At 34.4% G+C, this 13,368-nt stretch overlaps 1 protein-coding gene across 17 annotated transcripts in view; it reads left to right on the forward strand.

The window, feature by feature from the left end:
* The window catches only part of ptprt (protein tyrosine phosphatase receptor type T), a 342,074-nt gene that overhangs the window by 197,071 nt on the left and 131,635 nt on the right, over window positions 1-13,368 (forward strand). For all 17 annotated transcript variants that reach the window (XM_055214314.2, XM_073870461.1, XM_073870460.1 and 14 more), the window contains exon 12: window positions 99-372. In XM_055214314.2, the coding sequence (XP_055070289.1) occupies window positions 99-372 (274 nt within the window). The remainder of the gene's footprint in view (window positions 1-98; window positions 373-13,368) is intronic.

A 13,368-nucleotide genomic window follows, 5' to 3' on the forward strand; every position in this document is an offset into this window, starting at 1 on the left:
CACTGGTTATTTTTCACTGAATACTCTGTTTTACTTAAAAATAGCTGCCTGTTTGTTTTGCTGTTCAATACATTTATGCAGCTTGTTATTTCTTCTAGCGCCTATCAAGTTGTGGTTCAAGAGCAACGCAAGCAGAAAGTTCGTCGAGCGGCTGATGTCTCGGAGTGTTTTCCTGTTCCTGTGAGCTTTAAAAACGCCTCCATCTTGGATTCACCTCACTACTATGCGGCCGAACTCCCCCCCGTTAGCCTCGCTGTGGTACAGCCTTTTACTATAGGAGACAACAAGACTTATAACGGTTACTGGAACGCTCCATTGTCACCCGCCAAGAGCTACAGCATTTACTTTCAAGCCATGAGCAAAGCCAACGGGGTGAGTATCTACTGTAGTTCCTTCATGTTCGTTAATTGGCTTTTATTGTTATTGATGCTTGAAAATTCATACAGTCATTTTAACAAAACATGTCACAGACATTGGCACACTTCACCTCAAAATAAAATAAAATATTTTTACAAAGAAGTTAATCCATCCAGAATCACCAGAATTCATACGTATTTAGTTGGCTAATTTGTATAAATTTGTACAAAGTGAATTGTAAAAACATAACCCCAACATCACAGGGGCAAAAGCAAATTGTACAAAAATTTACGATTATCATAAAAAAGCAACAAAACCTCAACATCTGAAAAATGTAAGATTATCATTAAAAAAAACATAACCCCAACGTCACAGGGGCAAAAGCAAATTGTACAAAAATGTACGATTATCATAAAAAAGACGAAACCCCAACGTCACTGGGGCAAAAGCAAATTTTACAAAAATGTACGATTATCATAAAATATATATATTTTTAAACCCAGCGTCACTGGGCAAAAGCAATTTGTAAAACAATTTACGATTATCATAAAATATAAAAAACCCAAAACCCCAACGTCACAGGGGCAAAAGCAAATTGTACAAAAATGTATGATTATCATAAAAAAGATGAAAACCCAATGTCACAGGGGCAAAAGCAAATTTTACAAAAAGGTACGATTATCATAAAAAAGACGAAACCCCAACGTCACAGGGGCAAAAGCAAATTGTAAAACAATTTACGATTATCATAAAAAAAGAACGATACCCCAATGTCACAGGGGCAAAAGCAAACTGTACAAAAATTACGATTATCATAAAAAAAGACAAAACCCCAACATCACAGGGGCAAAAGCAAATTGTACAAAAATGTACGATTATCATTAAAAAAAAAATAAACCCCAATGTCACAGGGGCAAAAGCAAATTGTAAAACAATTACGATTATCAAAAAAAAGACAAAACCCCAATGTCACAGGGGCAAAAGCAAATTGTAAAACAATTTACGATTATCATAAAAAAAGACAAAACCCCAACATCACAGGGGCAAAAGCAAATTGTACAAAAATGTACGATTATCATTAAAAAAAAATGTCACAGGGGCAAAAGCAAATTGTACAAAAATGTATGATTATCATTAAAAAAAAAAATGTCACAGGGGCAAAAGCAAATTGTACAAAAATTTATGATTATCATAAAAAGACGAAACCCCAACGTCATAGGGGCAAAAGCAAATTGTAAAACAATTTACGATTATCATAAAAAAAGAACGATACCCCAACGTCACAGGGGCAAAAGCAAATTGTACAAAAATGTACGATTATCATAAAAAAATAAACAAAACCCCAACGTCATGGGGCAAAAGCAAATTGTACAAAATTTTACGATTAGCCAAAAAAAAACAAAAAAAACAACGTTACCGTGAAAAAGCAAATTGTACAAAAATTTACGATTATCATACAAAAATATTAAACCCCAACGTCACAGGGACAAAAGCAAATTGTAAAAAAAATTGTGTACGAATTGGCCACCTCGTAAAATTTAATTAAATTGCCATGAGATAACGTCGGTTAATCCTGTTTTATGACCATTTTGCATTATGCTTAACTGTCTTGAAAGCAATGGCAAAATAAAACAAATCCAAATAGAGAAAACTTTTTACCTAATTTTTTACTTTAGAAAAACTAATTTTAATGCTAATCTATATGTTATTTTAGGAACAAACAGACGTTACAAAGTAAAAATACAATTCAGTAATAATGCAACACGCAATAGATAAACTGAACGTTTTCTTTATATTTACCTCCTTTTATATCATTCAAAATTGCCAGCCAACTAGTTAGTGAAGTATTGATATTAATACATAAATCTATATCCGAATTTAGGGTCTCAGCAGAGGTAATGCACTGTGTGAAGGCTACGCTCGGGCCTGCTCGCATAGCTCTGCGTTCTGAAGTATGTGACTCTAGATTTGATTGGATTTCATTCAATTCAATCTCTCAGTCTCAGGCGACTGGAGAAAAGCACTCAAAAACAACCTCAGACCGTGACCTAGATAATTTGATTGGAGATTCATGCATAAAATATGGATTTAGGTTGGTAGTTTAGATTTGTTTTCAACTTACCTTCTTCCATGTGTGCTTAGTGTAACACTGTGTCATCTGATTTTTGTCATTTCCACGGCACAAAGTAACAAATACGTTCACAATGCAATTTACTATAGAGATTACCTCTCATATTGATAGATATGCACACTTGCTTGACATAGCACATCTCAAATACATACTGTAGACTGTATATATAACATTCTCATTCACTTATTGCATTGCATTGCATACTAAAATTTAAATCCAAGTGGCACTTTTAAAGAAAGATAGCACTGAACTTTACTAAAACTGACTTTATACAGCCACTTAAATCATCTTGACACCTTTAGTTTGGAGAAAAGCTCAAGTATCATTCATCTGAAGGTATCTCATGTGGATATTTTATCTAATGCAGTGACATTCATATATTTGTAAGTGTGGCTCAAGTGTCTATGATGCTTTTTAAGGGCTTTGGTCACAATACCAACACATCAGTTATGAATAATACTTTGATTTTTAATTATGAAAATTGTTAATCAATAATGTTATTAAATGAGGAGCCTTCAGACCATTAAAGGTACTTTTATTTTTTTTAAAGGTGAAAAGTGATGGGAAAGTACCTCTTTTGGTAAATGTATTACCTCTCATGGCACTAAACACATCTTGAGCTTATTTAAGGAGACTGAAGTCCTGTAGTTATTTGATTAGAATTAGATTAAATTAAGATTTAATTTCATTTAGCTTAAACCCTATGGGGCGGTTTCCCGGACAGGGATTAGACTACTCCTAAACTTAAACACTTTTAAGAGCTCTTTAAACTGAAAACAACTTGCACTTACATATCTTAAAATACATCAGGGCCGTTTGTTTTACCTCAAAATGCACACAGGTAATGTTTTTAGTAAGGCATGTTTGTTAAAACTAGTTATATTTTCTAATTAAACTAAGGCCTAGTCCTGGATTAAGCAAATCCTGGTCCGGGAAACCGCCCCTATTTTTATTTTTATCTTTTTAGGCTGAATTTGGCCACAACTTTCTGTTTTAGCAAATTTTTTAAGAAAATGCTTTGAAATTTTTCAAAAACTCAACAATATACTGTGTGCTCAACCTCAGTACTGATCAAACTACCAAATGTTTACAAAAATTACAAGATTTTAACTGTTTGATTGCCAAGTATATAAGTAGTGTCACGAATAAAAAAAAAAAAAAAAACACACACACACAAAATGACCGATTTTCAATATAAAAAGTGATTGTGGACTGGAAATGTCAAAGATTAGTAAAAACATTGGCTTTGATGCATTTTTAGTTTTTGTGCAGCATCAGATTTTAGTTTTTTCTCCCTCGTTTATTGTTTGTGGCCATTTTTGCCCCATTGACTTCCATTATAACCACATTTTTTCATTACAGAGCCATGACACCTTATTATCATGCATTCTTGATTCTTTGTGGTTTTTACTTTTGCAAAGACGTAAAATTTGTCATTTTTATTGTTGATCACCATGTGGCACCATTAACCCTTTAGTCGGCCTATGCAAAAAACTGAGCTTAATTTCTGGCTTGTACATTGAGTTGTATGGAGTATGACGGCATATTGTGTGTGTAACATCACTTATGAACTTGACAATTAAAGAAAGCATTTGGTAGTTTTAATTTAGTGTCTTTTTTGGCCACCACCAACACGAAAGGGTAGTGAATTGGAACAATGCACAAGGGTTAAGAGATTAGTTGCCTGCTATTGCTCAAGTGGAAGAGGAGTTTACCATTAATACTTGAAACTTAATCTTATACTTTTATACTGTTTTTATATTACATACACATCTGGATGTATTCTAATTAAGAGACTGAGAAATAATTATATATAATCACTATACAATTGCAAAAACAACAAATCTACTGGTGGCATGGTGGCATTTTGCACAATAATGTACATTTGGGATTGTCTAAAACTATGAGAGAATAAGAAATGATCAATAAATAAATAAAAATTAATAAAGAAATTTAGGAAATGTGAGAAGTGTCCCTACTGATGGCCAGGCTTTGATACAGTTCCTCTCATCAGTTTTGCCAAAGATACCCAGGAGATTGGGAGTTGATCTCAAAGTGTTTTAAGTTAAATTAAGATTCCTTCAATTGCTTTTTCCCTGCGGTGTGTTTGTGAATGGGCCGCAGACGCTCGGACTAAAAGAGCAAGTAATTGCAGCTGCAGGCGGCTTTTGTTCTGTAAGAGGGACACTGAGTGGAGAAGAGCCACTCGCTCTTTAAGTGCTTCAAGAATCAGAGATTAAAACAGACACAGCTTTTAACAAATGGAAACCACACCGCACATCCTACCGACTCTCTGGCAGGTGAAAGTAAAGCGGGGGAGTTTTTTCGAATGGCATGTATCACTTATGGCCTTTTGGAACGAAAGCATTTAGCTACAACATAAAAAAAATAAAGTACAATGTACAATGGCATGGCTTGTTTTTATTGCATTTTATAGAAGTTTAATAAAAAACGAGAAAATTATATTTGTACCTTTTTTAAAAGATTGGCGTCACACTAAAGGTAACTTTCAGTAGGTGAATAGCAGCTAAATGGATGCAGTTAGAGTTTATTAAATGTTTTAATAGTTTTACCCCTTTTTATTTGTACCTGGAAAAGTGTAGACTCTTTTTAGTACAAAATAGTTTATTAGATTGATTGACTAATAACAAAAGCAACAGAAATATATTCTTAAAAATAAAGATTCCTAAAAACGTTTTTCTTAGGGTATGGTTCAATAAAGAATAGTAAGTAAAACTTATTTATATAGCACTTTTCACAGATAAAAATCAGAGTGCTTTACAATAAAATATAATACAAAACATTTAAATACATTCTACAAAATACAAGATACAATCAACACACACAACAAACAACCATAAACACTTCTGACTAACCAAAAGCCTGTTTAAAGAGCAGAGTCTTCAGTTGTTTTTTAAAAGAATCAACTGAGTTCGCACAGCGCAAAGAAAGAGGCAAAGCATTCCACAGCCTAGGAGCAACCGCCTTAAATGACTGATCCCCTCTAGTTTTAAAATGAGTACGGGGAGCGACTAATAGGCTCTGATCTAATGACCTAAGGCTTCGAATTGGAGTGTAAGGCTGTACAAATCAGTAATGTAGGTAGGGGCTTGGCCATGTAAGGCCCTAAAAGTGAGAACTAGAATTTTAAAATGAATCCTATACTGTACCGGTAACCAGTGGAGTGTTACTAAGATCGGTGTGATGTGCTCTCTTTTCTTAATGTGGATTAAAAGCCTTGCCGCGGAGTTCTGGACAGCCTGTAAACGATAAAGGTCCTTCTTACTCAAACAAGTAAAAAGACTGTTGCAGTAGTCTAAACGAGAGGAGATGAACGCATGAATGATCATCTCCAACTCACCCTTAGTCACAAATGATCTTAATTTCGAAATATTCCTCATTTGAAATATATAATATGTTGTTTTATATTTGGGATTTTGCTCTCAGGGGCGATAATTAGTGTTTCTGTTTTGTCAGAATTTAGAAGCAAAAAGTTCTCACATAACCACTGTTTGATGCTAGTCAATTCAGTTTCCATAAAGGAACAGTACAGTTGGATATCATCTGCATATAGATGGTATTATATTACTAAACTGACTAATTCTCTGACCTAGAGGAAATATGTAAAAGAGAAACAGAATGGGACCCAAGACAGAACCCTGAGGAACACCACACGAGAGGTTCTTCAAACGGAAAAATCTTTGACCAAAAGGAACAAAAATGTTTTTCTTATGGCATCGTTGTGAAGGACCATTACTTGCCATTGACAATCTCGTCAATTAAGAGAAAACATTTGCATAAAAACCATGTTCTTACATTTACAGCCTTTAAGTGAAAAATGTAAGGTGAAAAAGAAAAAAAATACTTCAATTTGTAACACCAAAAAAATTTAAACATTTTCAACATAATTTTTTCAGGATTACTCCACGTGTTTATGTTTTTAGTCAAAATAAATGAGGAAAACATAACAAGATTTTTCTCCATATGAGGAGTTTCATTATCTCGTTTTGCAACGAAATTCTTCATATATGGACTTTAGTCAACCTCAACGGTTTACAGTTTTGGCTTACGGAGGCATAAGGGTCTTATCTAGCCAAACGATTGTCATTTTCACAAAAAAGTACTTTTAAACTACAACTCCACTAAAGTCCACTATATAAAGAAAAATCTTGGAATGTTTTCCTTAAAAAACATAATTTCTTTTCGAATAAACAAAGAAAGACATTAATAAACATCTTGGATGACATGGGGGTGAGTAAATTATCAGAACTTTTTTGTGTAAAGTCAAGTGTAAAAAAATTAGATGATAAACGTTTCAAACAAATGTTTAGGTTTTATAATTGATTTTTTTTGTTTGAAGTTGATCCAAATTTTACTTTTTACCATGTATGTACCCCAGCTGTCACTGGGGCTGTACCCTTTCAAAACGTTTATTGGTACCTCAAAGATACATATTAGTATCTCAAATTGGTACCAGATGTATACATATCAGTATTCTTATGGTAGATATTTGGACCTTTTTCAAGGGTACTGGCCCAGTGAGAGCTGGGGTACATATTTTGACTATTTTTTCTAACAGTGGAGAGTCCACTTTTCATTGAACTATTAATTAAACTGTTGTAAAGTTTAAAAACAGTCATCAGGTTGTTTCCTGTTACACTTACACTTACAACTTTTACAAACTGCACTTTATGAAAATGATAAATATATTTTTTAAATTGCATAAACAAAAAAGTACCCAGCTAATTGTTGGTTTATTATTTTACACTCTTAAAATTTAGGGTCCTGAAAAGGTTCTTCACAGCGTAGCCATTGAAGAACTTTTTTTGGGTTCCTCAAAGAACCATTCAGTCAAAATTTATAATCGAATAAATCTTTTTTCACTACATTTCACTTTAGATGTTAAAGGTTCTTGTGGAGTCATTAGGCTAAAATGTTTTTCTGTGGCATTGTGAAGCACCTTTATTAGTTTTAAGAGTGTATCTCTTCTTGTTGTTTAGTTTTTCAGCACTGATACTCTTGAAAAGAGACAAAACATTCTCTCCCATTGGTTTGGGGGTGTTTTTGAACCTCCTCATATGTCTCGCACATGTTTCGCACGTTTTTCGTAAATCTCCCGTTGCTTCTTTCTTCATTTACACCTCATGTGGCACTCAGCTGTCATGCGTAACTCTTTATGTACAAGCACACCGCTCTCTATGAATGAAAATGGTCTAGACAACATAAAGCTTTCTTTTCGTACCCGTTTGTTCGCTACACCATTTTTGTTTTATCTGCTTTCTACAGTAGTACTTTGCCAGACGGTACACTGTAGGTGTTACTCTCAAAGCAACATCTCCTGGAATAGTCACGTCGCTGTCTCAGATACGCCCAGATGGAGCTTTGTTATTTCTTCTTAGTGGAGCATTTTTTTCTTCTGAGCTCCTAATATGTAGATGATTGCCTCCAGAGATTCATGTAATCCTTCATACCTGCGTTCATAATTCGTAATAATAAGCATCCATTTCACAGTCTGTTTAAAACTCAGTGGAAACTGGGTGAGCTTGACTTAAATCGTGAATCACTTTTACACCTACTTGGGTTTGTCTCCTTTTTGTCTCCTGAGAAACTGCTTTGTTTTTGTCTTTTTTTGTGGGCAACCAGCAGTTGATTGCAAATCAAAGGAGACAGAAGTAGATTAGTGCTGTTTGCCTTTGCAAATCTTGTGGTTGCGTACAGGCCTAAATTGAAAGAGTTCAGCTCCAAGTCTCTAAGATATGGCTTAGGTCCCTACTTAATGCAAGTCTGTGGGATTTTCACTTTAGCATCCACTATGTCATTATATAGAAAAGTACCCCTCAACAAGTTGCATGAGGGAAATGTTAATATTAAGAGTTAGTGATTTGTTTTAATCCCTATTTTTTATATATCTGCAAAAATTTAGATATTCTTATTTGAAAAGAAATTTATATTCAGTCATTAGTCGCACCGGTATATATATTTATTGTCACAATAGCTAATAATACACTGTATGGGTCAAAATTTATGCCAAAAATCATTATGATTTTACATATTTTCCATGAAAATGTCCAGTTTAAAATGTCCTGCTGTAAATATATAAAAAATTATTTATCATTAGTAATATGTGTTGGAAAACTTCATTTTGACCACTTTAAAGGCAATTTTCTCAATATTTAGATTTTTTGCACATTCATATTCCAGTTTTTTAAATCTTTCACCGCCAGCGTTTTTTAAAAAAGTACTTGCCAGCCAGCGCCAGCGTTTTTCATGATTTTCACAAAAGTTTAATGCCTTCCAGAAAATGTTCTTCTTTAATTATATAAACAAACAATATACCAAATGAAAGAACAGACCCTCTGCTTTCAAACAAAAAAAACGTTTCATCCTACCTTCAGTGGTTCTTTTGTAATCAGCTTTTGAGTATGGGTAGGTTTCTGCAAAAACACCACATTTTGAGCAAAAAGCAGAGATAATTCCATTTTTGTGATAGACTTTTCATAGAGATCCTATTCAGAGCGATCTTTAAAACAGACACGGACATGCATCCGCTTGCCATAGGGCAATACTTCCGGGTTTAAAAAGTCGCGGAAGGGCGCCACCTGGTGGATAATAGCGGTATTTCGGAAATATGGAAAATCTCGTCATTGGCAGGGAAGCGTTTTCTCTTGATTGACGAGATATCTTGTCAATGGCGGCGAAAGAGTTAAATAGTTGTATCTCGGCCAAATAGCGTCATATGCTAACAAACCCATCATGATCTCATGGAAAGTCGTGTTATATTCAAGCAAAATTGTATCAATTTATTTGTGTCCATGGTTTGAAATTCAGCTTGTTTACGTGCCTTGAGCACAAATGTCTTTTTTGTGTAATTTTATGTATTTTTCTATTTTTTCTATTTTTAAATCATTGTCGCTTGGGGTTGGGATTAGATTTGGGGTTTGGGTTAGGATGTAGTTTTATGTATTGATTTCTACATGTTTTTCTTGCGCTTTTAAAACTATTCTCGCCTGGAGTTGGGGTTAAAGTTCGGGTTTCGGTTAGGATGTCTAAAAATGTAACACAAAGTGATTCCCTCCCCCAACCCCAAGCGACAATGTTAAGAAAATAGAAAAAAAACAATGAGAAAACAATACATAAAATGAAAGAAAAAGAAAGTCGTGTAACGCACATGAAAAACTATTTATAAAAATTCATGCGAGTGTCACAAAATAGACATTCATGCTCAAGGCATGAAAAAAAGTTGAATTGTGTGCCATGGACACAAATAACTTGATCAAATTTTGCGTGACTATAGCACGACTTTCCGTGAGATCTGTCTGAACAACCATAAATAAAAAATAAAAAATAAAATACCTCTTATGACTGGCTTTGTGGTCCAGGGTCACATATACAGTATGAAAAATATGATAATCAGGTAAGTTTATGCTTAAAACAAGTCAAAAATATATGCCAGATAAGTAAGAAAAAATAACTTTAATTAAGTTTAGTGAATTAAGTAAAAAAATAATTTATTTCTTTTAGCTCAAATACCCAATAGATAATTTATTGTACCTACTGAAAAATCCAGCTAAGGCCAGCATAAGCTGCTGAGCTGATTTTAGCTAGTCTCCCAGCTTGGTTTTAGCTGGTGTAAAAAGCTGGTCTAGCTGTGCTTTGGTCACTTTTTAAGCTGATCTAGCTGGACTTAGCTGGTCAGGTGGGAAGACCAGCTGACCCACCAGCTTGACCAGCTTTGCCAGGCTGGGAGGACCAGCTTAGACCAGCTACTGCCACCTTAAACCAGCTAAAACCAGCTACCAGCTAATGCTGGTCTTTGCTAGATTTTTCAGTAGGGGTGACATTTTAACAATTGCCACTTTGTAGGTATGAGCAAAAATGCACCGTTTTTTGGTCCTTTTAAATGCAAGTGAGCTTGATGAAATGCAAACACTGATCTCCATAATAGTGGTTTGTTGAAATTGAAACTTAATTGTGCTGTCAATTATTTCTATCTCTCTGGGTTAATATTTTTTAAAATTTTCTAAGTTAATAGAAGCACTAGGGACCCAATTTAACCATCTGGAAAAAAATCTGATTTTCACGCTATGTCCCCTTTAAGGCTCTTTGACAGAGACTTTCAATACAAAAAACTAAAAAAGACATTATTTTTTGCAGTGTTTGTAGGGAATAGGGATTCTCTTCTGATTGTAATTTGCCCACAATGTAAACCTTGAAAGCATCTGCCAAACTCATGAAAATGTAAATATATGCACATTACATCAAACAGGCTCAGCTTTTAGAGATAACAGGTGCAGGGTCCATACTGTATCTGGAAGGAGATGTCTTTACATTAAATGTGTTTACATTAAGTGTTGATCCTCGAACTAATTTGCATCCTTTATTTTTCCTTATAGCAGCTTAACCTTTCTGTAACATTGATCTTTGACCTAGTTAACTAATAGACATTTCCTTTAAAACATATCTAGGATATAGTCGTTAGTATCAGGAATTGCCACCAGTGTGTCAAGATAACTGGAATGCTAATCCATGATTCAGAATTGAGTGTCTGACCGACTAGAAAACTTATTGACTGTAAATCTGCTTTCACATGGATTAGCTTCATCAGGCACGGCAAGACCTCGAAGCCTGATGTGAAATCCATATTCTTCAACTTTTTGTCATATGAGGTGGTCTCTTGTCAATAAAAACGCATCACTCAAGCTTAGCAAAAATGTAACAAATCTATGAAAGTTATTTTAATAATTTTTCTTTTTGGTGTTTATTAAGAATTAGATATTTGCTCATTTTAAATTAAAAATCTATTATTATTTAGTAGAGTTTTTTAATAAAGGGATAGTTCACCCAAAATTAAATAAATGTTGTCATTATTTACTCACTCTAATGTTGTTATTCAAACCTGTATACATTTTTTATTCTGATGAACACAAAGGAAGATATTTTGAGGAATGTTTGTAACCAAACCAATCAGAAGCCCCATTGACTACAATAGTTTTTTTTATTTATTATGGAAGTGAATGGGGCTTCTGATCAGTTTGGTTACAAACATTCCTTAAAATATCTTCCTTTTTGTTCATCAAAATGAAGAAATTTATACAGGTTTGTAACAACATAAGAGTGAGTAAATGATGACAGAAATTTCAATCACTTTAAGGAGTGATTACAAGTGCAAGCATCAGTATTTCTATTACTTATTGTATACTAACCTTCAGGGATTTAAACAAAAAAAGCTAAAAATGACTTAGCAACCACATAGAAACACCATGAAACCGCCCCAAAATCAAAACATGTATCTAATAATTGTCAGCATAATTTACATACATGTTTACATGAAGGCACTTTCATTGCATTGCATCTCATTCTTGTCATTTTTTCTTCAGCTGCAATTATTTTCTCTTTATTTATACCTCTTACTCGCTTCTTCTTTACGTGATCACGGTGAAAAGCTTTTGACAGTGTGTCAGTGAATGATTTGACCGGAGTGGCAGGTGGTAAAACTAATCTGTCATTTCATGTAGAGATGTTTCCCATCGGCTGATGGGCTTGTTCTTATTCCATTCTTCGAATCCCAACACTTGGTCTGCACTCACAAGCACAGCACAGCACAGTAACGTGCAGACCTCACATCCTTTCACGTGACTGTACTGTGGGACAGTACTGTGTAAAAGTCTTAGGCCACAATGCCGCCGTTCGATTTGTTGTTTTTGGTGTAATGACTGTAAATAAATAAAACAAACAGAAAATACAGGAAATTTGTATGGAGTATTTAAAAAAACGTAATAATATTATAAGCTATGAGCTCTTTTTACACTTGAGCAATAACAGGAACGTGCAGGATCTCTTAAATCTAAATTAAATGAAATCCTAATATCTAAATCTTATCTGATGACTTCTAGAGGGCTACTTTTTGATATAATCTACTCAAAATGTTTTTGTTTTTGATTTTATTTTTGCTTTATTTTAAATGTTAACATACATAAAATAAGCCAAGCTAGTATAAAAAGATATAATAAATAGGGCTGGGTATTGTTAGGAATTTCGCAATTCGATTTGATTTTGATTCTTGAGGCTTTTGATTCAATTCAGTTCGATTCGATATTGATTTACTTGCTTCGGCATTGATTCACTAATAAGTAAATACACAAGCAATTAACTCTTTCCCCGCCATTGACGAGATATCTCGTCAATCAAGAGAAAACGCTTCCCCGCCAATGACGAGTAATTCCGTCTTTCCGCAATACCGCTATTATCCACTAGGTGGCCCTTCCGCAACTTTTTAAACCCGGAAGTATTGCCCTATGGCAAGCTGCTGCATGTCCGTGTCTGTTTTTAAGATCGCTCTGAATGGGATCTCTATGAAAAGTCCGTCACAAAAATAGAATTATCTCTGCTTTTTGCTCAAAATGCGATGTTTTTGCAGAAACCTACCCATTTTCAAAAGCTGATTACAAAAGAACTACTGAAGGTAGGATGAAACGTTTTTTTTTTTTTTGAAAGCAGAGGGTCTGTTCTTTCATTTGGGATATTGTATGTTTATATATCTGAAGAAGAACATTTTCTGGAAGGCATTAAACTTTGGTGAAAATCATGAAAAACGCTGCCGCTGGCTGGCAACTTTTTTTTAAAAATGCTGGTGGTGAAAGAGTTAAGTACCTGAGTATATTTTTGTATATTATAATGTTTGATCACGTTGATGGTGCAGGCTTGAAAGAAGTACTGCTGTTTGCCATCTTTGATCTTTCTGTTTTGATAAAGCGCATCTTGTACAACGCTGAGCGCTCTCACTAGAGTGTTGCCCACAGCGCCGCCACTGGCCGGGGGGGCTGAATCGATTCATAGGATTTGATGAATCGATATTGAATTGAGAAACAAATAATTGCAAT

The sequence above is a fragment of the Misgurnus anguillicaudatus genome, chromosome 8 (assembly GCF_027580225.2).
Source record: "Misgurnus anguillicaudatus chromosome 8, ASM2758022v2, whole genome shotgun sequence".
Lineage (NCBI taxonomy): Eukaryota > Metazoa > Chordata > Actinopteri > Cypriniformes > Cobitidae > Misgurnus > Misgurnus anguillicaudatus.